The 25,704-nt window shown below is 36.0% G+C and overlaps 1 protein-coding gene across 3 annotated transcripts in view; it reads left to right on the top strand.

Moving 5' to 3' along the window:
- Positions 1 to 25,704, top strand: part of LOC124162444 (protocadherin-like wing polarity protein stan) — a 52,782-nt gene extending 27,078 nt beyond the window's left edge. The window contains exons 21-49 of one of the 3 annotated variants that reach the window (XM_046538990.1): positions 1,208 to 1,320; positions 2,247 to 2,343; positions 2,885 to 2,955; positions 3,730 to 3,884; positions 4,036 to 4,202; positions 5,149 to 5,472; positions 5,725 to 5,923; positions 6,062 to 6,187; positions 6,351 to 6,490; positions 6,580 to 6,763; positions 7,088 to 7,287; positions 7,808 to 8,068; positions 8,198 to 8,384; positions 8,880 to 9,305; positions 10,900 to 11,096; positions 11,368 to 11,561; positions 13,157 to 13,295; positions 13,633 to 13,890; positions 14,304 to 14,524; positions 14,686 to 14,832; positions 14,988 to 15,264; positions 17,204 to 17,334; positions 17,530 to 17,663; positions 17,745 to 17,951; positions 18,530 to 18,808; positions 19,564 to 20,019; positions 21,301 to 21,601; positions 22,372 to 22,378; positions 23,607 to 25,704. In XM_046538990.1, coding sequence (XP_046394946.1) covers positions 1,208 to 1,320; positions 2,247 to 2,343; positions 2,885 to 2,955; positions 3,730 to 3,884; positions 4,036 to 4,202; positions 5,149 to 5,472; positions 5,725 to 5,923; positions 6,062 to 6,187; positions 6,351 to 6,490; positions 6,580 to 6,763; positions 7,088 to 7,287; positions 7,808 to 8,068; positions 8,198 to 8,384; positions 8,880 to 9,305; positions 10,900 to 11,096; positions 11,368 to 11,561; positions 13,157 to 13,295; positions 13,633 to 13,890; positions 14,304 to 14,524; positions 14,686 to 14,832; positions 14,988 to 15,264; positions 17,204 to 17,334; positions 17,530 to 17,663; positions 17,745 to 17,951; positions 18,530 to 18,808; positions 19,564 to 20,019; positions 21,301 to 21,601; positions 22,372 to 22,378; positions 23,607 to 23,621 — 5,613 coding nt within the window. In that variant the 3' untranslated portion in view covers positions 23,622 to 25,704. The remainder of the gene's footprint in view (positions 1 to 1,207; positions 1,321 to 2,246; positions 2,344 to 2,884; positions 2,956 to 3,729; positions 3,885 to 4,035; positions 4,203 to 5,148; positions 5,473 to 5,724; positions 5,924 to 6,061; positions 6,188 to 6,350; positions 6,491 to 6,579; positions 6,764 to 7,087; positions 7,288 to 7,807; positions 8,069 to 8,197; positions 8,385 to 8,879; positions 9,306 to 10,899; positions 11,097 to 11,367; positions 11,562 to 13,156; positions 13,296 to 13,632; positions 13,891 to 14,303; positions 14,525 to 14,685; positions 14,833 to 14,987; positions 15,265 to 17,203; positions 17,335 to 17,529; positions 17,664 to 17,744; positions 17,952 to 18,529; positions 18,809 to 19,563; positions 20,020 to 21,300; positions 21,602 to 22,371; positions 22,379 to 23,606) is intronic. The other 2 variants (XM_046538983.1, XM_046538994.1) reach the window with 2 other exon arrangements.

Here is a 25,704-nt window from a genome sequence, read left to right on the forward strand (position 1 = left end):
ATTCCATCACCAAACTTAGCATTACTCAAATTATCTTCACTGTAGTTTAAAACCTGATTTTTAAATTAATTTTGCCATTTAACTTCATATGTTTAACTAGAACTATGTACCTTCGTACTTAATAATAATGGTAATTGCCTATACCGACATTGAGGGGTAATGATTTAACATATATCGTATTTTATATGATTTTTACCTCCATCCATTGCATGTATGCAGTTGCTTTTAGTTAAATTGCTGAGAAAATAATGCTTACTTTATATGCCAATTAGGGTGTCCTGTACTAAGGCGATGCAAATTTTTGCTCTCACCCTTTATTAGTTGCTGTACCAAATCCTATTCACTAGTTGGAAATGTTGAAGGACAGCCTTTCAATTAACCCATGTCCGTCTATACTGGCAAGAAAATAGACCTAATGCACCTTTACTCTCCAAGCTCATGTATCATTATTTTTCTAAAAGAAGGCTCAGTTTATTGAAAGTATGTAATTAGATAACCAAGAAATTGAAATCTGTATTATAAGATTGGTGAATGGTTAGCAGCAAAAACTATTTGCTTACAATGAGATCTTCCATTAAATATTCCAAGACAAGGAGTATTCAGTTAATCTCTTCTTCAATACAGATTAGTTTTGCGCAGATTAGGTAGAGTTAAAAGAATCTGTTAGAAATTTTATTCTTCATTGATTAACTCTGTAATTGTAAAACCCCCATTTCAAAGGTGTTTACAACTTCCCAATGGGTATGTCTTAATTTCCACTCATGCTTGCTTGGGACAATGCATAAGTAACATACAAGAGTAGCTGCTCAATTACGCATATAAAAGAATTAAGTGCCAGGTATCGACTAATCTTAATGTTGACTACCTACATAGTTGAGCCCTAGAGTGATTAAGCATGACAAATCTGGGCATGTTTTTCGTGCAACTTCCGTTTAATTTGGCATTGTTAGGAACACCCTAATCTGATTAAAATTTTTCATAAGTGAGTTTTAGAGGCATTGTAACAAAATTTGAGGGTGAGAGGTCAAAATTTTTTTAAGAAAGTCTGAAAATAAGGGACACCCTAATGCCTATATACATATTCTTACTTCTTTTCAGAACATTACTTCTCTTTAAGAATTCCATCCAGTTTTTCATGTTGATGCTTGGTTTCATGGTAAAATATTGGTCGACTCTTTTCTCATGTAAATATTATTTTGTTCCCTAGAGTGCTACAATTAGTCTAGATGACTGTGATACATCCCTTGGAGTGAAGCATGGTAGCCAGTTGGGTGGCCAGTGGGCTTGTGCTAATCGTTCCACTCAGGTTTTAGAAAACAGGTTAGAAAATTATTATACTAGTTCCAATGTACTTTCTATATGAATAGACATTGTAGAAATTTCAAATTTAAAAAATTTTATGCAACATTGATTAATTTTGTTTGGGTAAGTTTTAATATTTGTTGAAATATAATACATATTTAATTTTTGCTAGTAAAATAATTCTTTAGTGTTGGTACATATAGTCTAAAGTATTAATGGCCATTGAGTGATTTGTTGGCCAATGTGATATGGTCATTTAGTAGCTATGACATTTGAAACCTGTTCTACAGCCGATGAAAGCAATTAAATGCTGCAATGAAAATTCCAAATTTTGCTTGGAATTTCTTACAGTGGAAGGCATGCACAAATAAAAAATGGAGGAGCAGATTGAAACGTTTGAATTCTGACATCATTCCCTATCATTGTGATTTGTGTGTTCGTAATGTTTTTTTTCTATTTATGATCTTTATTTTTAATTTTTGAAACAGTAGCTTGCATTTTTAAAACTCTTTATTCTGTTTTGAAGAGATGTTGAGTATGTCTCAACATGTTTTCCTTTGGGTAATTCCATTTACATTCCTTGTTCCCGCACCTATTTCACAGAATTAGTATTCGAATCACTTGTGCTCATGTTACTTTAAAAATAATATATTTGCCAAACATTGTAGAAATGGACCTGAACATTTTGGAACTTTTGTTTGATTATCCATCATTTATTTATAGTATGATTTTTTGATTTATTTGGACAAAATATGTATCTAGGTAATGTATACTAAGATACTGTGTAATTTTCTAAGAAGTGAATTGCTGATGTTCAATTGGGGGGTAATAGCTACGTAGAATGTATATTGACATTTTTGAAGTCCGTGTTATTGATTGCTTCTATTATTGCCTCATTTCCCAAATTTCCTATCTTTTCACTGTGATATTTTGGCAATTTATAGGTGTGCTGCATTTACTGAAACATGTCACCGATTTCTGGATTTGACTGGACCTTTGCAATTAGGTGGCTTACCTTCTTTACCGGCTACAAACTTCCAGGTATGTTTTCTATGGTATATTGAGCCTGAATTTAGTGTGTGTGTATTTGAAAATTTGTTGCTTCTCTCCAATTGAATTGGACTTGAATTTTATAGCCTTGTCCCTAAAGGGAGTATGTTTGGATGATGGTCTTTTAGAAGTTTTTAGATTTGGATTGGCTTTTATTTTGAAGGTTTTGAAGAGTTTCTGCCTTCTTTTGGCATGAATAATTGCATAGAAAAAATGATGAAACTGTAATTGAGCCTTAATACTTATCAGTGGTTTAGTCTAAAAACTTTCCTGATAATCCTGGGGTCATGGGAACAATGGCATCACATCTATGGTATGGATGATTTTATGAAGAGTTCAATCCTAGGTTCTATGAAACCTACTAACTGGACAGGAGAGGTTTGTGGAAAAGTCCCCTCCCTCAGAACCCCACAATCAGCTATGCCTGCAAATACAATCTCAGAGAAAAACATTTCACCAAAACTATTTGAAGGTGAGGGAATTTTTATGTACATCTACATGTCATTACTTTATTGAATATTTTTTGTTTCAGGTTCAAAACAAAGATTTTGTTGGGTGCATTGCCGATCTTTACATTGATCATCAATTCATCGATTTGAATGGGTGAGTTTTCAGAATGTTTATAGGTTAATAAAATATGTATTGGGAAAATTGTCCTTTGATTAAAATCTTATCATTTCTATGATAAATCTCCTTTCTTAAATGTTTAGCATCTCTCTCATTTTTTTTGGCTGAACGTGATGGTACTTAACCTTTATCTGCCGAGTGTATCCCAGTGTTTTTCCCAGGTGGCAGATTCAAATTCATGGCATTAGCGTGTGGTAGATGTTTGAAACTCAATATCTGTTGATTTAGTGATCACATAAAAAAATGAGTATGCATTTTGAATAGGAGACTCATGAAAAGTGTTACTTTCACGTGAATTATTCATCACAGATGCTCAAATGAACTTACCAATGCATCTATCACCCGTGTTATTAACATCGTAAATAGAGATAGTTCTGTTGCTAATGGTAGATATCTGACCTAGCTTTCGCATGTGAAAATGGATATCGCTTGAGCTCTCAGCGTCATAGAATAAAACATTGCTATAATGTTTTGTAACAGCTTAAAGAGGTTGAAAATATAAAAAAAATATCTTGCAGCAAAACCAAATTTGTGATAAGTGGAAATCATTTCAGCATGCCTTTGTATTTTTTACAAAGAGGGATTATTTTACATGGCGAAAGGCCTTTTTTGATGGGGGAACATCTTCCACTTTGTTAAAAGTGGGGCTTCATTTTAGTGGGTTCATTATTAGTGGGCTCCTCTTCTTTTATGTAATTATGTGGTTGTTTTTCAATTTAAACCCTCAAGTATAAAAACTTGAATTTATAGGTTTGTTGCTGATAATGGAACTCTTGCTGGATGCCCTGATAAGAAAGCATTTTGTTCATCTAATCCCTGCAAGAATGGAGCAACCTGTCGAGATGCATGGAGGTCTTATGAATGCACATGTGTTGAGGGTTGGAGTGGAAAAGATTGTAGTGAAGGTAATTGTAATAATTAACCTTATAACTTGTGTTTTATGAGTACTCTTTTCTTTTTAGTAATCAGTGTTGCCTAGTAGTTTAATTCTTTTCATGTGTTGACTATTTTGAATGAATATTGTTAATTAAGCATGTGTTAACTTGTTTTTCACAGCTGTGAAGAATCCATGGAGGTTTAAAGGAGATGGCCAGCTATCGTTCAATCCACTACTGCGACCTATATTGTTGCCATGGTACAATGCTGTATCTATTCGGACACGTCAGCCAAATGCATTCCTCATGAGCATTCAAGTTGGTCAGAATAGCTCTATCACTGTTGGGGTAAGATATTCTACTCAATATTTAGACTTATTTCCATCCTTAAATTTATTGGTAACATCTGAAGATACCGTATAACTGTCGGAATTCCAGGCATACGTCTGCAACACTGCACAAAAGTATAAAAAAATGCAGCAAAATTTTATTTCTTTATAGCTTCGATGCTCAAAATAGGGGTGAGCCTCTTACACACGCTTATACGGTATCTTCTTACCAATTCTCTTGGGCCTTCATATGTGACGAATTCATTTGGTGTCATTTTGCAGCTATAATAATCATAAGGGGAGCTTTATTGCTTTTGGACTGAATTAAGCATGTTTTTCATTTTAAAACCTTAGGTGATATAAATTTTTTTTCATGAATAATTATATCCACACATAGTTGTGTTATACACTACACATAACATGTAGCTTATTTTGGAGGAGCAGTTTTGCTTAGTGGGTACAGCATATAGCTCCTGATTTTAAGGGTTGTGGTATCAAATCTAGGTGAAGCTTTTTTCTATCCCCATTCAAAAACCCTCGCCACTTGAGCCCAGCAGAAAGAAGTGACCCTCTTACCATGAACTTATGAAATTCATGCACCTCTTGCTTGATCCAGGATGAGCTCTGCCAACAATAATGAAGCCTACCTTATGCTATGAGCAATGAATGAAAGTGATAATATTTAGGAACTTGATATTCTAATATATATTTGTCGACAGTATTATTTGGAAATCTAAAACTAATTTAGAAACAAGTTGACACTAATATTTAACCCTTTAAAATAGACTTAATGTTCCCTCATCTGATACATATTTGGAAGTAGTTGGCCTTATACTTTCTGAGTTCTTGATTATAAGCATAATTCACATTATTTCTGACCACATGCTTGAAATCAGAAATACATTTATAATTTTCCAGGTTACTTAATTGTGAACATTATTTAATGCCTTGCTCTCTTGTTTCAGCTGAGAGATGGCTTCCTTGAGTATGGGTTTGATAAGGAGTGGCTGAAGCCAAGATGGCCGAAGGGTAGGTTGGGTCCTGGGGCTAGACTAGATGATGGAAAGTGGCATAGAATTGAAGCGAAATGGATGCCTGGGGAAGTCTGGTTGAGCATTGACTATGGCCGAAGAGAGTGGACAGCTCCAGTGTCTGCTAAAATTCAAGGTCTCTATGTGGGAAGGATTTTGGTGGGAAGCCTCTTTGGATCATCATCAAATGCGACTCAGAGGGCAATTGCTGTGAATACCAGTCTACCAGAGCACACCCCTTTCAAAGGTTGTGTGCAGGTATGTCTCATGTCTTTTTGTTAATCGTATTGAAGCTGTGGCATTGAAATTTTTAATCATCTCATATTTCTTCTAGTCAATTCACTTTAGAATGGACTAGAAGACTACTATTCCTAAGTAGAATTTCTTTCAAAGTTATCAATTTAATCCTGTTTTAGGTTGCATATCGGTGTCTCAAACATTTGAAAGTGCCAAATGAGTGCAAAAATTTTTTTTCAATTTTTTTGTCATAATTTTATTATTTGTTCATAGGATATACGCATTGGGACACTGCAGTCAACTTTGCAGCGTCCAATGGTCAAAGATCGAGTTGTAGAGGGATGCCATTCCAAGGACTCTTGTCAGGCCCCAGTGTCCTCATCAAATCAACTGTTGAAAAGTGCTTGCTCTGATATTAGCCATAGTAAATGTATTCCTAAGTGGGAAGGACATGAATGTCAATGTGATTCAGGTATATTTTCTTATTTCCGTTGAATCATTTTCCTTACATTTGAATTCTGGCTTTTAGAAACTATTTTTTAATGCTAAAATTTGGTGTCTTTAGCATTTGAGTATTTTTGTTCCTCAATCTTGATATCTCCTTCTTTAGGTTATGTGGGGTCTGATTGTATCGGAGTTTGTGTGATGAATCCTTGTACCAATGGAGCCAAGTGCATTGCTAACAGAACTGCTCCCAGGGGATATCAATGCAAATGTAAATCAGAAGAATTCTCAGGTGAGTTAGAGGAAATCGGTTTAGTTTTTTTTACAATTAAACTTCTTGAAAAAAATAATTAAAACATAAATTATCATCTTATTCGAGTTTTTTTTTACATTTTATCTGCTAAATTTATTTTACATTGCTCGTTTGTCTGATTTTTATGCTCCTTTTGCTAAAGGTGACTACTGTGAAGTTAAAGTAGATCAACCTTGTCCTGCAAGCTGGTGGGGATATCCCATATGTGGCCCTTGTCATTGCAACACTGAAAAAGGTTATAATCCAGACTGCAATAAAACAACTGGTGAATGCTTCTGCAAGGTGAGTTGTCATTCAAATACATATCGGTAAAATATGTTGCTATATAAATGTGAGTGATGGCCTTCAACTCCACTCATCATTGTTTTTAGGAAAACCATTATCAACCTGAAGGATCCGACCGGTGCTTTGACTGTCAGTGTTACCCAACTGGATCATTTGGTAGCAAATGTGATCCTGTAACTGGCCAGTGTAAATGTAGAATGGGAGTTGTTGGAAGAAGATGTGATGCTTGTCCAAACCCATACGCTGAGGTGACCCTCCGAGGGTGTGAAGGTAAGAATCATTGTTCACTTTTTTATTTTATAGCATAAACCCATCGTTGTGATCTCATTTTCTTTAAGATTTTAAGTGATTTGTTGATTTTAATGGAATGTCATGCTGTCATCTCTAAGTGTAGTGAAAAATTGTTGAATATCTGCATTAGAGATTAACTTGTCTCTTCTATTTCTATTTCCTTTGAATAAAATACATCTCATTATTATTTAAACAGTAAGAATCATTGATAAAACAACTGTTACTTTTCTGATTTTTTTTTCACATGGTCTTATGATTAAGTAATTCTACTACTATTGATGTAAATTTGATGTATTTTTTCAGTGGTGTATGATGGCTGCCCTCAGAGTCCCTCTCCACCTGGAGTGTGGTGGCAGCGAACTTCATTTGGCAATACTACCTATCGTGCTTGCCCTTCAGGTTCTAAAGGGAGATCTTCACGTACCTGTGACCGTGAACTTGGCTGGCTTCCTCCTGATATATTTAACTGCACTTCTGACTCTTTTCTGGACTTACGGAAAGTGGTTAGTTTTCATGCTTTCATCTAATTCTTGGTGGAATTCATTGTGTCACTCACGGGCTAATTCAGTTATGTGGAAATTGTTGCTGGTAGGAAAAAGTGTGATCTTCCAATGACTACATAATGGTCTATAATTGTACCAAATATAGCTTTTTGCATTGAGTGCAAAAATTTTCAGTTGAATTCGTAAGACATTTTGGCTGGTGCGTCATCAAGGCTCATGGAAAACTTAGCAAAAAATGATAATAATAAATCAATTGGGTTGCATATCAGGCATTCACTAACTTAGTAGACATTCATCGCCTAAGCTAGTGTGTTGTAAATCAAAATTATCTTTTTATGATGTGAATATTGTTACTCGTAAATGTCTCTGAAATGGACTCTTAGCTGTGAGAAATCTCCATATTTCAGTCATCTATTGATATGAAAATAGGGAAAAATAGTAGCTATATTTTTCATTTTTCTATATTTTTAATATTTCTATATTTTTACACCAGTGATAATATTTTTATTTTTTATTCCAGTTGGGGCAGTTAGAGAGGGGAGAACTTCAAATAAATTCCTTTGTCGCTGTTAAAGTTGGTGGTGACCTTAGTCAGGCTTCAAATACATCCTCAGGAATGTTGGGAATAGATATTAGTGGGAATGGTGCTGAAGAACATCATCATCGTCTCTATGGTGCAGATGTTTTAGTTGCTTCACAGCTTTTGCAGGCATTGCTTCATCATGAGTCATCCCAGTCTGGTCTTAATCTGACCCACAGTCAAGACAAGGATTATGTGCAGGTAATTTTATTGGCCCTAATTATGTGAAACTGCTTAAGTTAACTTACTGTAAATTTAACTTACTGTAAGGTTAACTTACTGTAAATTACAAAAGCCAGTGACACTACTGTAATTTTTGATTATTTTCAGAATGTTGTTACCACAGCTAGTAAAATTCTCGACCCATCTTATGCTGAAGAGTGGAATCGGATAGAAAGCTTGACGGAAGAAACTGCTGAAGAGCTTGTGCTTGCTATGGATTCCTATGTTGCCACTTTAACCCGCAGCCAAGAGGATACCTATACTGACCCATTCGAAGTTGTGACTCCAAATGTTGGTATGTATCTTTGTTTTCTTTAAATTCTGCCTCAAATCACTATTTTTGTATCGGATTCAGTGCTAATTATACCCATTGATATGGTCAATCCTCCAATGAAGTTTTTGCTCCCTCCATTCCATTCCTAGTAAAATTCTTAATGTGCTAAATTGGAGAAGTTTGGTATTCTCATCCAACATTGAATTTGTTGAAAGGCTTATGAAATCTGTAGACGTACGTTAGAATTAGTAATCCATATGTTTTTTTAGTTGTCACCATGCAAGTGAATACCAAATAGATGATGTATTATTTTGTTTTAGAGTTAGGAAAGAGCTAAAGAGTTATGTCTGTTGTGATCCTGCTATTTATGCGATTTATTTTGTGTTTCTAGTTCAAATTAACCAATAATGATCGCAATTAATTTGTACTGTGTGGCACATTAACCTTGTAAATGTTAGTATATATTTTCAGCTTCCTATTCTCAAGGTTTTACATTGATAACATCTTAATTTTCAGTTCTCGGGTTAGACGTTGTGACCTCTGAGAGCCTTTTTGGATATGAAAGTGGCAAAGGTGTTTTCCCTGGCCGAAGCAGTGGAGAAAACGACAGTAATGCCAGCAAATCTGGTGGGAGGGGAGATTCTGCAATAAAAGGTCGTCCTGGTGAACGTGTTATACTTCCCGACACATTTCTGGAGCCATCGATTGGAGGACTGTGGCTGGATGAGACAATGGAAAGCAGCATGACTGAGGGCAGTGGGGGGCCATTTTTCGGGGAACTCTCAGTAATGGAAAAAGGAGAAATGCAGGAGGATGATGGTGATAGCCCTGCCGTTGCCTTTCCAAAGTACAACAACTACCTTCAGGATAGAGATCGATTTGACCCATACTCAAAAGTTCTTGTGCCTTTGCATCTGTTAGGAATAAAGCCTCTTAAAGATGGTGAGTGTGTTGGTGTCTTTATTCTAGTATTTTTTTGTATATTCGTGTGAGTGAATGCATGAATTAACCTTCCATGGGGCGCCATAGATCTGACAGGCTTAGTGCTATTTTTTTTTTCATTTCTCCGCACCACTGAGCAGGCGAGACCCTTTATGCTCATAGTAGCTTTTTGTTTTGACACTCTCCATGCAGCCTGTCACTTTTCTAATTTTTGCCGACAGATCAGTGATGGATTATTCAGTATAATTAAGCAAAAGAATGGCACAATAAAGCAAAAGAAAATTATCATTAGATAAATAAGATAGCGCACAAAAGACATCATGTTAGCGTTCTAGTACGCTAATAATGGTGCTTTAAACTTTAAAGGTGTACAACAAGCCATACTAATAGTTAATAATGTTTATTCCCACCTGTGCTTGTGAGGCACATTGCGCCTGATGAAAGGTTAATTATGTGAGGTTATTTGGGCTATTTTTGGATGTCCTCTCCCCCATTATTATGAGATTTGGCTCGACCCCATACCCCCTTTCTCTAATCTCACATGAGATAGTTCAAAATGCATATTTTCAGTGTAAATACGTTAATCTATGCTTCATTGCATTGGATTAATTGGAAAAACAATTAAATTTAATTATATTTGTATAAGATTGGTGGAGAGTAGTATGAAAGATTACTTAGACAGTAGTCTATAAACACATGTTATAGTTTCTTACGGGAAAAAAATTGTGATACCAGCCAGGACCCCTCCTCTTCCACATGTGAGATTTGGTGAGAATCGGCTTGACCCCACCCTAAATGCCTCACATAATTAATGGATGCCCCTAATGATTATCTGGAGTTAATTATTGAAAGGACTCATAGAAGCTTAAATATGTTAATTTTTTAGAGTAAAAAACTGAAAAAATCAAACCATTGTTACTTTTTTCTGTTGAGTATTCTACCCATTGTATTTTATTATTTTTCCAGTAGAAGTTTCCTTCGTTGTCATATTTCAGGTGCAACATTAATTATCAATTGGATGCATTGTTTCTACTATTTGGCTGCTTATTTCCGTATGGCACAATTTCATAAAATATGGAAATTTTTTCCTACGATTGGTTAAAAATGGCATTTTAACACGTTGCGTACCGGGGTATTTAAATTCCATGGAATGCCGATTCTGGGTGGAGGTGTTGAATGCCTTTGGTTTAAACATGGTTAAAAAGCTAATGTTTAGACTATAACTTTACCCTATCAAACGTTATGATGCATCAATTCACTATGAATAACGAACAACAACTGAAAACGTACTAACGAATACATATTGTATGCTTTAAAATTGTTTTGGTTGACGTGCCTAAATGACAAGAATCTTCGTCATCCATCTGGAAGATTTGGGAAAAAAATGACGAGAATTCTCGCCATCCGTACGCAACATGTTAAGTGTGGAAAGAATGCTTTGGTTTTGGCTTTCAATCATTTCCCCCTGGCAATTTGCTTAAGATAAAGTAAAATGATACTGAATTAGAACAGCAGTGTACATTCCTACTTATCTCAATGTAATCGTCACCTTATTGTATGCACAACTTTATAAAAATCTGGTTTCTCTGTTTAGGTGAACTATCTACCAAGCAGACATTCAGCAGAAAGCGAGCGGTGTTTGGCTATGCAGAGTATAGGTCAGCAGGGGATTTACTGCCTGCAAGATATGATCCAACTGTCTCACGTCGTTGGGGTGTTGATTTACGGGTTGCATCTCCATTGTTTAGTGTTGCTATTTTAACTCCTCCATCTGGAAAGTCTACTTCTAAGGTGAGAAAAAAATCGTGTTTTGTCAAAATTCACTCTTCTCGAGTATAGCCTGGAAACATCACTCATGTACAATTTCAGCATCAGGTAGAAAAGGTATGATCTTGTATCAACCAAGTTCCCTGGTGACCTTCAAAGAAATTTATTTTAATTATTGTTTTTGCTCTCACACTCACTGCATTCAAAATTTAACTCTTATTTTCACCGAGTTACACTTCAATCCATTTTGCAAAGGAATCCTAATGTGTGTAATTATCTTTTTGTTCATTCATAGGAGAAGAAAGGTGGAGATGATAGAATTTCAGCCAGCCCACTATTTGCTGAACCTCCTGATGGAGACACGTCAGGACTTTTGTTAAGGGAGAAAAAAAGACTTCATCATCCTATTCGCTTTCGAATGTGGTTGCCAGAGACGCCAATGTCACCTCGTTCCAATCCACAATGTGTTCACTGGAGCAGGGCTAGAGGGTGAGTAAATTTTATAAATGACAATGCCATCTCAATTCTTTTATGCAGTGATGAAAGTGCATGTGTTACTAAATATTTTTAGCAGTGGCAGTTTCACTTTTAGTTTTGTTATTATTATGAAATTTAACATTCAAGTCAAAATAGGTGTGGCTATATTTTGTTTTCTAATGTCATAATTAACCTGTTGCCTGTCTCAGTGGTGTCAACTAGAAGTCTGTCAATTGTCTTACTCTTTCAAATCCTCCAATTAAAATTCTCATCGGTGCATGTTAAGTGATGATATCACTCCAGCATATTTATGTTTTGAAGAGTTCTCACTTCACATCTTTCTTCAAAAAAGCTCTGTGAGAAAAATGTTCCATCGTATGATCAGATGTTAACTTTACACAGTGGGCTCATCCACTACTTTTTCATTATTGTTGATTATGGTAGTGTTTGAAACATCAAGAGACCTATATTTTTCTCATTTTCCAAACTGCCACATACTTCTCAAGCTGAAGTTCATGATGAAAAATTGCCACTGCTTCAGGGTGTTTATTGAAAACATTAGAGTGGACTAGATGCCATCTAACATTCTTCGTAAGAACTTTAGCAGCAATATTCCAGAGTTTACTTCTTTACTCCTTATTCTATCCATGCTATTTTTCATTCCTAAGTGTCTTCTTCCTTGATTTAAAGGTAGAACTAGCAAAACGTGGATGACAAGTGCATGGAAAAAATGACCACGTCACTGCTTATTCCTAAGTTTTATGCTAATTTTCCCATTAATTCAATTCAACCAAATCCTATGTTGGTTTCACAAAAGCTGCACTACTGTTTTTCCATGAATACCACCTGTGACATATGGGTTCTGGAATCTCACGATCCATGTAGAAAAATTATCGCTAATGTTTTCTATAAACTGGCATTTATGTGTGGGCCTCGTGTGGTTTATTTTTGTTTACACTCTTGTGAGAGATGCCGTCCCTCAATGAAAGGTTTTCTGTGACACAGGTAAACAGACCAATCCACTGATATAACCAACTCGTGAAAAGTGGGTGGTAACTAATGAATATTTTCTTCACCTCATGAGAGAGTGGCAGATTTGGAAAAACGTTTTTGTCACAATTTATCTTTCCCCTGCATATTTATATTTCATGAGTGAAAAATTGTATGAATTCTTTTAATGCATTGTAATTTTGGACATGTATGATCAACTGCATGTTGACTTTTATTTCTTAATTGAGTGTTATGCTCAATTTGTCTTTTGTGTGTGCTATTTTTGTGATAAGTCACTTTTGTTTTATGGCTGTGTAAATTATAGTATTTTTCTGGTGAAATTTTCTTGGGATTTCCAGTGGGTTAAATTTTATTGCATCACTTAATTTCCATCATCAAGAGGAAAGAGAGCTCATTCACCCTGAGTGCACCCTGATGTTGATGGGTGAATTGTCTCTGGAAACTTTGGTAATATACTAAGATTTAACCCTATGGAAATCCTCAGAAGACTTCACCAGAATATGTCATATGCCAGGAAAGAATTAAAAAAGAGTATTTTTTGTTGAACAATGTAGTTTACTCAGTTTTCTGTTACCTTTTACTGCTGCTCTGTCAAGGTTTGGAGAGTGGTCACGCACTGGCTGTTTGACTCATATTCCTCCTTATGAATCTGCCGCCAATGGACCCTTCTTGGTGAACTGTACCTGCAATCATCTTTCCACTTTTGCTGTTCTGATTGATGTTGTTGATGTTGAGGTGAGTTGCTACTGGGGACTTTTTTTTTCATCCCATTCTGCTCTAAAAATCAAAATGCCTTTTCCACTCATCCCTTGTGAAATATGAGTAATTCAGGTTAATATGGTATGTACGTACATCTTTGATAAATTCAATCTTGCTTTTTTGGAATAGTATATTCATACCGCTGTGCATTATATCACGTGTTTTGTGGGAAGTTTTTATGTTATAATTCTCTGGTAAACATTTGCTACACAATAGATGAATGGGTGGGTACCCCTCATATTATGCGTGGTGTTGTGGGCTTGATTTTCGGGGTGTGTGTACTGAAAGTTTTTTTTATTGCGCTTTGCTTCAGTACATCCCAGAGCCTTCCCTTGCTGAAGATGTGGTGACATGGGTGGGATTTTGCCTGGCGCTGCCAATGCTGCTGGCCACCCTTGCTGCTCTGTCACTGATTGGTGGCAGTGCTGGAGGGGGTGGTAGTGCTGGTGCAGTGGTTACTGGGCACACTAATTCCAACACTATCCATCGCCATTTGGTGCTTTCTGTATTTTTGGCCAACCTTGTGTACCTTATTGCTCTCAAGGCTCGTAAAGGACTCGTTGAAAAAGAGGTGAGTGCTGTGTTTAAGTTGTTGTAGTGAAGTAGACATCATGCATGGAGTTACAAGAAAATTTACGGCGTTAATGAATGCGAGTTGCCAAAATTTTCGGTAGCAAAAGGAGAAGCTTGCTTCCTAAAATGGAATAACTTTCTTTTTTTGAAAGAATCCCTGAGGAAAAGACAAATCAATGTTGAAAGCTTTAAGCCGAAGATGGTCTTCCTCCCAGCTTCCTCAGTAGATCTTGAAGTCATAGTGGGCATGTGAATAGTGCATGTATAACTCTGTTGAGTGGTTAGGCCTCATTTTCTTATTTGATATGTATTGTAAGAAATAGCAGAGTTGTCGTTATAGTATTTTATGGTACTATTTTGATATGTTGTAGTATTAAACTTAAAGAAGTGTAATTTATATTTTTCGTACAGTTTCCATGCAAGCTGATTGCAATTGCTTTGCATTACCTATGGCTGAGCACCTTCAGTTGGGTGCTTGTAGATGCTCTTCACCTGTACAGGATGCTGACTGAAGTTCGGGATGTGAATCATGGAAGAATGAGGTTCTATTCTACTCTTGGGTATGGGCTACCTGCAATAATTGTTGGATTAACTGTTGGGGTGAGAGCTGATCAGTATGGAAACTTCTATTTGTAAGTATTCATTAGCTTGGATTTACTCTTGTAAATATTTTATGATGAGTTATTTTAGGAAGTTTATTCTTTAGGTACTTGAGTTTTATTTTATGAAGTGGAAGGATGAATGATAGAAGTAAAAGTGGAGAAATGAATTAATTCATTTATTACTCTTTCAGCTGTTGGCTTTCCATTTATGAATCTGTGGTTTGGAGTCTAGTTGGTCCTGTCTGTGCTATGGTGTTGTTTACTGTTGCCATTTTGCTTCTGGCGATTCGTGCTGCCTTTACATTGAAAGATCACATTATGGACTTTGGGAATTTAAGGTATGTTGCAGTATAGAATTGTTGTGTGTACCGTAGTGGGAGGACCTGAATATAAATTATTTGCTAAGCTATATTTCAGGAAGTGTGTTTTAGAAAAGATGTTGAGAATTATGTAATACCTAACATTAACATCTAATGGGTCTCAAATGTTTCAGAACTCTGTTGTGGTTGGCTGTAGCATCCCTTCCTTTGATTGGTGCTGAGTGGGCATTGGCTGTCCTGGCTGCATCCGAACGGGCTGCTGCCTTGCCTTATCTTCTCTCGTTTGCAGTATTGGTTCAGGCAGCATTTTGCTTGGCAGGATATTGCTCAGCCAATGCCCGTGTGAGGTCTCAGCTGCAGTTAGTGTTGGCTCGTTGCTTAGGCAAGAAGTCTCCCCTCCTGTTGGATAGCACACCCGGAGACAGCAATGTTGGCAGGCCTCCTGCATCTGTAAGTGCTTGTCTATTCCCTCAACCTCCAAAACTCATCATTATATCACTGTCATCAGTTCTGTGGTCATTAAATTAACTTCATGTAGTGTATGATAATGACATGCATTACTTTGTGGTTCTACATAAAAGATAAAAGTTTTATCATTCAAATACATTATCAGATCTAAGGCAAAAAAGAGAGACCTGAATAGATGCATTACCTGATAAGTAGTTTTACTATGAAACCCTGGTCATTTAAAAAATTATGATTTGTCTGAATCTTCACAGTTCATCTACTCATTAAATGATGTTCCATTTAACAATGCCTGGGGCCCTCGGTGATTTTATATAGTTATTAAAACTGGTAATTGAAGCTCTTGCTTTGAAGGATGAATATCCAGTAGGCCCGTGCTCTGAAGTTAATAAAACCTACCCTTGGGTGATCAATGGGAATGTGGACAGGTAGTAGAATAGGAGTGGGTGTGGAAGAAGGGAGGAAAGAACTACAGAAGAGTCTTGTTAATATGAACAACATTATTGTGAGATTTTCGTTATTATGAAATCACGAACCTCAGTTCTGGTCCCGGTGGTTATAAAGTGAACTTTATTGCGAAGTTCCACGAATAAGCAACGGTGTTTATACACTAACTAACAGCGTTTATAAAGTTGGATATACACCATGCCACGTCATAATCATTGTGCTACGTTTAAGTTCTCCTCATGAACTTTGCCCTAGAGCATTAATTATAGTTCTTTCTTCAGTAGGAAATTTGTACTTCAGTATCTACACTACATCATATAATAATAAGCTGCACTCCTGTGGAATCATGGTGACCCACTCATTACCGCTCGCAAATTATGATCATTATGTCCTCTTCTTACGAATTTTCGATTTACGAAGTTTCAGAGGTACAAACATTCGAAAAATTCAAGTGTGCCTGAAATTTCAAATTTGGCACCTTTGCAGTTGATCGATGCGACGCAGTGTGGCATGAAGGAACTCGCGCTATGGGCACATTCTGAACAATTAAATCCGTAGTGCAGTCAGGAACTGTTCATCCTTTAGCCTGTTCCTTCTTCACGGGGACAGCGTATTTCATTCGGCTCCATCCGCGTCGCACGAGCAGCTAGATCAGTTTGTCACAATCGTGAGTTTACGGAAAATTGTAATGCCGTGTTGCATTCTACAGGATAACAACTTTTTTTGATGCCTTGCATAGGTTTATCAACTTCCAAACAAGCTCCTGGAATGCATCTTGATCACATGTGAAAGACGTAATGTATTTGTAAATAATTTAATTGCATATATAACACTCTGAAGGTATTCCACAGTGCGAGTCTAAATACGGGAGATTGAAGAGACTAGGAATTTTGGCTTGATATGTTTTTTTTGCGATGATCCCTGAAAGAAACACTCTTACGAAGTTCATTAATACAATCCTCCGGTTTTTTGGTCCCGTGAACTTCCTAATAGTGAGAGTTCACTGTATAGCATCATGATTTGGCATCATGCTCAATCTGATGAAAATTAATGAGCAAATATTTATTGTAGCAAAGGCTCTGAGGGCAGTACTAGAGGGAGTGTAGCAGCCCCCACAGGATCTTGATATTTACTCTTGATGTCATAGTTTCAGTTGGTCTGCTAGACAGCCATTTCTCTGAGGGTTAATACTTCCTCTTCAGATTTTTGATGAGCCTCTGGAACCATCTCTGAATGTAGATTACTCTCTCATAAATGGTGCTATCTTCTAATGATAGCATCCACTGCCATCCCACTTATATATAGGGGTGGAGTATTTTTTGATTCCTCTTTGAATTAAGAATTTTTTCTTCACTGGCATGCTTTTGGTAACTAAACTATGTATTGGCAAAGGAAGTTCATATTCTCATGGGCATGCTTTGCCAAAATTTAGAGGTTATATTGTGTAATCGTTGCTAATTTCTATTTTCTCCTGCAGCGATCAGCCTTGGCATACCACAGTGGTACTGGGGTGACTGCCACTTATGATGGACCAAGAAGAAACTTGGGGATATCAACTTCGAGTACCACGTCTCGCTCTACTTGCAAAACAGGCAGCAGTCCATACAGGTAAGTTTAGAAATTTTATCGGATTTTTTTACCATTTGGTAGTGTTCCCTTCTGCATAAATAATGAAAGGGTCTTCTTAACATCCCCTATGAATTTTAATGGCAATACTGTATATTATTATATCATTCTTGTATTAGGTTCAAATCAACGTGTTTCTTTGTGGCAATTCTCAAATAATCCATTTGAATTTTTTAGGAGTGATACCCACTTGCGTCACACGTCTACAAGCACCAGTAATTACAACTCAACTAGTGATATGCCATCATCATCCCTTAGCAGAGGATACTCTGGAATGCCTGATGCAGAAAGAGGTCCTCGAAGGAGAACAGGTCTGCATAGATTGTACTTGTAACTAGTTTTTCTGTTGTCTTTGATGTGCATGCCTTTAGAGTTAGTATTTATGTTTTCAGGGAGGAGTAAATCAAAGAGGAATGAAGATGTGCCAGAGGAAGATGAGAAAACAGGAAGTAGTCCCTCTCATGCTCGACGACAGGAGTCAGACTCAGACTCTGAAGTTTCTGTGGATGGCCGCAGTCTGGAGCTAGCATCGAGTCATAGTAGTGATGAGGAGGAAGCCTTAACGTCCAATGCTGGGAATGGTGAAAAATCCCATCAAGGTCGGTTTCTGAAATACTTGCATAATGATTTAGTAATCATGAACTCTTTGAGTGGAAATTTGTGGTAACATTCTGTAAATTGCTCTGAGCATTAAGTGTGAAAAGCCTTGCTTTTTTACTTTCAAAATATCTTATCAATGATACTGAAAGAAAATCCCATATTATGTATTTATTACTATTCCGCAAACTACATTCATTGGTGCCCATAATAGAGATTCAAGTTCAATGAAATCCCAAACTTTTGCTCCTTGGCATTATTTGTTGAATAGTGATAATTGAGCCATAAAGTTTTGCATTTTTTGCATCCCCTTCCTTCTGCTGTTGGTGAAAATTTCAATTCAATTGTCTTTTTTGTGTCCCCCTCATATTTTCTGGTTGGAGGATGTACTAATTACCATGCAAACTTCATAGTCTGTTTACAATGAAAACCGTGATGGTTCCATTTAGACGTTATTCCTGCCTTATTTTGGATTCTCATTCCTAAATATTCTCATTGTATGTATTATTGATTTTTTGAGATTTTATGGGCCATTCATTTCTATCAATGATTACTCAGTTATCTCTTTCCTGCATTTCAGGAGTCATGACACTGTCTGCTGCATCTTCATATATGCCCAACATATCAGCAGAGCCAGTCAGTCCTGGGATGTCTGGGAGTGGAGCGCCATCTTCGCCACGCCCCCTCCCTCACCCACCGCACCTGCACAACCCATCCTCCCCTCCTCCCACTGGCCTCAACGTGCTTGTTCACCCTCAGCTCTTCCGGCCAACTAGTCATACTTCATCTCTCTATTCCCCAGACACTCCAACGTCACACTGGACTGGGCAATACCCTCCTTCAATTTTAGCTCCTAATGGTGAGTCTCAATCCAAAACATGTTTCTATGTCTTTGTACATATTTGTGTATTTTCGTTTATAATTACCTCAGTCTCAACTCCATGGTGGGCCATTAAAATTCAAAATGAGAAATTACTTGGTTTCAATTTGCACTTATTTGGAGTCATCACCTCCAGTTGTGTTGAAACCCAGGTTTGTTTTGTGATAACTGGGAGTGGATCGAAATCAAGTAACTTTTCCTCATAAAATAAGTTTTCCTTACCACCAATTTATCATCCTTTTAGTGTGTTAGTGATTAGTGTGTTATATCTAAGTGCGATTATTTATTTTTTTGTCGAAAATATTGTATTGTTTTTTTTCATGCACTAGGCGATATGCACTGTTCACATTTGACTGTATATGTATATATATTTATTTACTTTTTTCTTTTATTTATCTATCTCAATGTGAAATGTAGAAAGCTGTACTTATATTTTCTCATGGGCCCCAGTGCCTACGAAAATAAACGATATTATTATTATTATTATCATGGAAAAGTTTTAGTGTAGAAATTGTCAAGTAGCCCTCATTTGATTGCCCTGATGATGTATTCCTATATAAAATAGAGCTGTTTTTATTTTTTAGTTCTTTTGCCAAATTTAAATTAGGGTAAATGATAGTTTGATTTAATTTCAAAGAGCAACCGTGTAACTTCAGTGTTATTAAATCCTTCGATTGATGGATTTGGGAGAATTTTGTGCTGATTTACATTCATACCTTTTCCATATTTTGCAGTGTTGGGAATGGGAGGTGATGAAGATCCCCACTTAATGGGGAACCGCTGGTCTGCGGAACAAGCTTCCACTCCGACAGCCTCGGACAATGAGGTGCAGGAAGAGGAGCGTGAGGATGAGCATGGGGATGCCGATATGGACAAGAGCCAGCTGTACCACAGCATGAAGAATGGCATGCTGACGGAAGATATAGGAGTGGGGTGTGAAGTGGATAGAGACTATGACATGGAAGTGTGCCATGAACGGGAGGGAGATAGGGAAATGAGGGGAGATGAAGAGGAAGGAGATTATGACGATGAGGACATCCTTCACTATAAGTCTCATCAGAAGATGGTCGCATCCGAGGAGAACTTTCAAAATGTGCAAGGGGACAGGGAGGGAGAGGTTTCCGAAGTGAATTCTCGGACTGGTGGGAAGAAGTTTCACCTGGGGGACAAGTATCTCTTCCCATATACAGGTGAGGTTTTTATGTTTATCAGGGTTGGGCTGCTTGTAAAAATATTATTATAATTTTCATAAATTCTATGGAATTTATTTGTATTTTTGTATGAATTATGACCCATGAATATTGTCATTATTTCCTCCAAAATGTTTTTATTTCTCAATGACTCATGTTGTGAAGCAGGGCGTGATAGCTTAAGTTTACTGTTTGTAATCATTCATAATGTGTCTGGCATAGTTGGCAAATACATTTCTTATTGTTGCAAAATCTGCAGAGTAGTGTTATGGATGAGAAGTCATTACTCAAGGAAGATTTTAAGTCATTTTAGATTATTACGATGTGTGTATTAAATTCCTGAAGAATTATATTGGGAACTATTGCATTTCCAATTTCATCCTATGTTTAGTTTTCAATAAATGTTGTATGGTGAGAAACCATGTTGCTAAGTCATTTAAGGAGACCCATTTATCAGGGTGCTTTATGGTGATGTTTATGGCGTCCTTTAGAATATGCTCATAATTTTTCCATTTTGCCTTGAAGTCAAGTGGATGATATGCCCTAACAGCAGCTTCTGAGCATTTATACCATCAGCTGACGTCATGACAAATTTTTGACATAGCCTCCCATTTCCAGTCCTTTGTAATCTGTGGATTGCTGCCTGAACGTAACAAAAATAAACTGAGGTCTCCAATTAATTAACGAAACATTTCAAGTAACCTTCAAGTACAATAGGATATCATATAATTATGTCCGCCATGTCATAATATGTAGTGATGGTGACATTTGGGTTGCCTAATTAGTCATGTCACTTGACTGAAATATAAGCTCCCTATGACCTTTTTTCATGGAGATCCATGGCAAAAAAGGGTATTTGGTGATATATGGTACTTATTTGAATTATTTTTATTTTCTGAAGGCTCAATTTTCTCCATAACCTTGTTTTCTTTTTGATAAAGTATTGCCATCATAACAGTTCTTATCATCTCTGTGAATCTTTCTCTCATCTCCTAAGATTCTGCTCAAGAGTTGTGTCATTTCTTTGTGTGTCGACCATTTTCTGAGTAATGAAATTTGATGGTTGATCTGCAATTTATTTTAGCTTAACAAAAATTCATGGTGATTTATGGATGAAATTTTTAAGAATATTATGTAAAATCAGACACAGGGGTGGTTCTTTGCTTTGTTATTTTGAGGTAATTAGGAGAGGAATGGGATTGGTTTGAAATATCATATTTTGTGATTTTTTGTTGCATGTTGTGAATTTAATTTTTAAAAGAGATAATGTTGATTTTCCAGATGGCGATACTGGAGGGGGCTATTTGGTTTCAATGCCAGGTGGTGTCCTCGGCTCGTCCATAAACGATGTAAATCACCCAAGGGAGAGGAGAAGCTGCTCTCCTCCCCCCCTCTCATCGCCCTCACTTCGTCACCTCCACCCTTCACTCACCCAGCAGCAAGCTCAACTGCAACATCAGCAGCTCCATCAGTATCACTACAACCCTCAGCGCTCACTTCTCTACAATACGCGACCCATCCCATCCGCTAATTTGCCACCGAGTTTGCATGTGAACCCCATTTCCAACATTTCTGAATCTGAGTAAGTTTTATTTTAGAGTACATTTTAGTTTTTATTCGGGGTACGGTCTATTGTATTTGCAATTGATCTATTTTTTCTTATTTGTATCTCACAAAGCGAAGACCAGTAATTTTTCCTACATCAGGGTCATACTGGTGAGGTAAACAAAAAGTGGAGCTTGCTAAAGTCATGGAAATGTTGGGGAAATTAGATTATGGTCAGAGAGGAACTCCAGAGGAACAGCAAAAAGTTTAAAATCATGGTTAAAAATTGCTGCATTTGAGGGGCAAGGGCATTTTGTTTTCATCCTGGCTGGGTGGTATATGGGGTAGCATGGACTTGGAGCTATTTGTCTTTATCTTTTCTACTAATACCATTTCTTGACCTTATTTCACAATATACTATGCTCTATTTTTCCATAAAAACCCTATTGACAACTGATTTGCAATCATGTAAAATTAAATTAGGGAAATTAAAAAAAATGTCTGTAAATAAGGTAAATGAGAATGGGAAAGTTGGTACAAACCAATTTTATGCTGTAAACCTAAACTTCTAAATGATCTTAATTATCATGTTTTATTTTGATCACCTTATGCATGTAAATATACATGTATTACGAGAAAAGTTGTAACTTCTTAAGTGAACTTTTCAGCTGTCGGCCATTCTTCTATGTTGCGTGTTAAATTTTTTGCATAACTGGCTCCTTTTGGCTGCAATTGTCATGTGATGACATGATTATCATAACAAAGTGAGATATTTATACATGTTTTCTTTTTTCCTCCATGCTTCAGGGATGATGTAAGTAAAATTTTTGTGGATACTTATGTTATTTGATATTTAATGAAATAATTTCATTTTTTCAATTGTCATATGAAAAATATTGATTTAAGTGTGTGACTAGAATTTAACCTATTCAGCATTCATTTAGCCTTTTGCATTTGTCATTGGAAAACAATAGATGCCTTTATTTTTAATGATTGAAGAGCTTATTTTCTGCTAAGCCTCTTCATAGTGAACCTGTTTTAAACAATCTTGTTGTTAATGAAATTGCAGTGATTTCCCATTAAAAATTACCTTTTTTCCTCGTTAAAAATTTCTCTTTTATCAGATGCACATGTTATAGAGTGGTTTATGATGAACTTTTTTTTGCTAGATGAAACGGTATTCTATGTATTCTTCTTCAGAGTTGTTGTAAATATAATATATACTAGTTTTCAAGTACAAATTGGAAATTGCTCCTCATGCTTTTTGGCTATAGTTAAACTAATAATCGTAACATTAACTGTTGTATGCACTGAATTGGGATTAAAAGACATGCTCATAGATAACAACGGTCATTGATAACAGCTCTTGATAACAGAGTAAATCATCATCCCCTTCTGCTTTATTATAAGCAGGCTCAATCCTCTTCATTTGGATGTATTAGAAGTATTGTGGAAGTATTTTATGATCATAGTTATATTTTAGGGATGGTCGGATCGGATACCTTGGATCCAAATATCTGCGGATTATGCCCTTCACCGGATACTTTGGATCCAAATTCGCTGAAGACTTCGAATCTGTATCCTAAATTTTAAATCAATGCTTCAGTGAATGCATGCGTCCTATAAGAGGGAGTGGAAAGAGTTCCTATCCTCTCTTTGAACCATTTTGTCCAAAAGCTCTCGTAGGGGTTATGCTAAATGACGTGCTCATAGATAACATATGTCATTGATAACAATTTTAATCGTCTGTAGTGTTTTTAAAAATTACTTGAAAGCTTTTATAAATGATTTTTAATCAGAAAGAATATTAAAATGTGAATGACAATCAATGTAGTATTTCTTTCATTGTATGGACCGAGAAGAAACTTGAATAATTTGTTTTTTAGCAGACAGTTAAAAATTCATTTGAGTCCCGGAAATATCCAAAGATCTGACTCCTGAAAACAAGGATCTGATCCGAATCTGGATCCAAAAATGTCCTGAATCCGTCCATCCCTATTATACTTTTTTGATTTTGTCTAATAATTTTTTGTTGTTTGCAGGAAAGATATGAATGAAACTTCTGTGTGACCTGTTTCAAGGAGTGCTCCAGTCAATCTTGCTCATTCATGACCAATGTTATGGTGTTATATGCCTCATTACGTCCATAGACCTTATGGAAAACTCATATGTATAAATTACAAATGTTATAATACTCCAAAGACAATCCCACACAAATACCAATTTAGAAGAAGTGTACTTAAGCATGTATTACAGCTCTTTCACCTCGATTGTCGTAATCTTTATCCTGTAACATGTTGGAATGCTAGGTTAAGTCCTTGATAAGTCATGTGTTGATGAATTTTCCATTACATATTTGCAAAACTTAAAAATTTATTCACTAAGTACTAATGCTGGGTAATTACATATATACACAATATATTTAAATTACCATTATGATTTTCAAAATCTTCAGGCAGAAGCAGCCTTTCTTTAACCTTCGTTATAACAAATTGGTTCCCTTTAAGGAAAATGAAGAAACCACATGTCAACCACTGATTGGGGAAAGGTTAGAAAGTACTTAAAGGGAAAGGGTTTAAGTATTGTGCTCAATTCTCTGTTTTTTATCTAGATTTTTAAAGTCAATTTTATTTTTTTCTATCAGCAATGAGTTATCAATGCCCATTAGAGAAATATAATTAATTTTGTCTTCCTGACATTATTCCACTGAATTATGAGAAATAGATGCTTTTTGTCTATTTCTATAGTTTACTTTTGTTTTGTTATACTCTGGGAAGAGAAATATATCATCTCTCATTTTGTGTTTTGTGATATAACTTGCAATATAAATTTACTTCTGAGAACTGTCAAATTTTATGAACACCCTTCAAGAGATGACGAAATAATTTACTTGGATATGGCAATGGTGGCTGAAGTTACCTTGGTGCTGTCCAGATATCAAATTGCTGTAGTTATTCTGTCATCCCCTTTCATACACAGTTCACTAATCGATAGTGTTCTAAGAGAAATATTTTAACCCTGAAGCCGTCATTATTTAGGATAAACTGAAAGTTGATGTAGCTCTCTTTTCTCTGTGGACCAATTGGTTGTGTGATAAGTGCATACATGATAATGAATAGAAAAAAAGAATTACATTTTTTTATCACTGGGGGTACAGCAATCCCCTGGTATTTTTATTTTTAAATATGAAGTTTTTACGGTGTAATACACTTTTTATGAACTTTTTTTATATGCAGTTCAAACTTTTCATGTTTTTCTTAGAAATTCTACCATCATGTTGTGAAAATTAATGAAATGTTCATGGAAACAGCATGCATCAAATGAAACAAAACTAATTTTTGTTACATATTTATTAAATTAACTGGAAGGTTTTATTCAGTCATTTTTATAAAATGTACATGACTGTCGTTCAATGTTTTTTTGACGTGCTCATTTGTGTGGGATTTAACTTCCATCATACTCCGATAAACTCAGTATGTTATCGAATATGTAAATAAGTACAAATGAATTCTCAGTTGTGTTGTGATTGTGAATTAGTTCCCATAAGATGTGCACGGTTTTTCCCACTGTATATTTGTGCTGCAAGAATGTATGGAAGATTATTTATGTGGTGCCAGATGTATGTGCAATGTGCGTTTAATCTCATTTAAACCATGTACTATGTTAGTAATAAGAAAAGTATTAATTGCAGTATTTCTAATGAAAAAAAAGATATATCTAATTAGATGTATCATGAGTATATTTGAAAAATATTTATCAAAGTTTTGATATCTGCTACAATGTTGTCTTGCTTATACATATTGTCTTTATGAAAGAAATCAAGAGTGCCTGATATTATCTTGAGGAAAATTTTTAATAATTGAAGCAATGTGCCTATGCAACAAAATTCTCAATGCTTGTGGTCACTGTATAGGGGGAAGTTGCTGCCTTTTGCAGTATTTTGCAAACTTGAAGCCATTTTTAATAAATTACCTGGATATTTACCAGGAGATCTCATATCACATTGCAGCTAGTATATTGAAGCTTCAAATGTGTTATTTTCAATGCATTCCATGACAAAAATGGTCATTTTGAAATTTTGTATTTATAATTTTGTATAAAGCCGTGATAAAGAATAATAATGCCAAATGTGTAAAAACA

The sequence above is a fragment of the Ischnura elegans genome, chromosome 1 (assembly GCF_921293095.1).
Source record: "Ischnura elegans chromosome 1, ioIscEleg1.1, whole genome shotgun sequence".
NCBI lineage: Eukaryota > Metazoa > Arthropoda > Insecta > Odonata > Coenagrionidae > Ischnura > Ischnura elegans.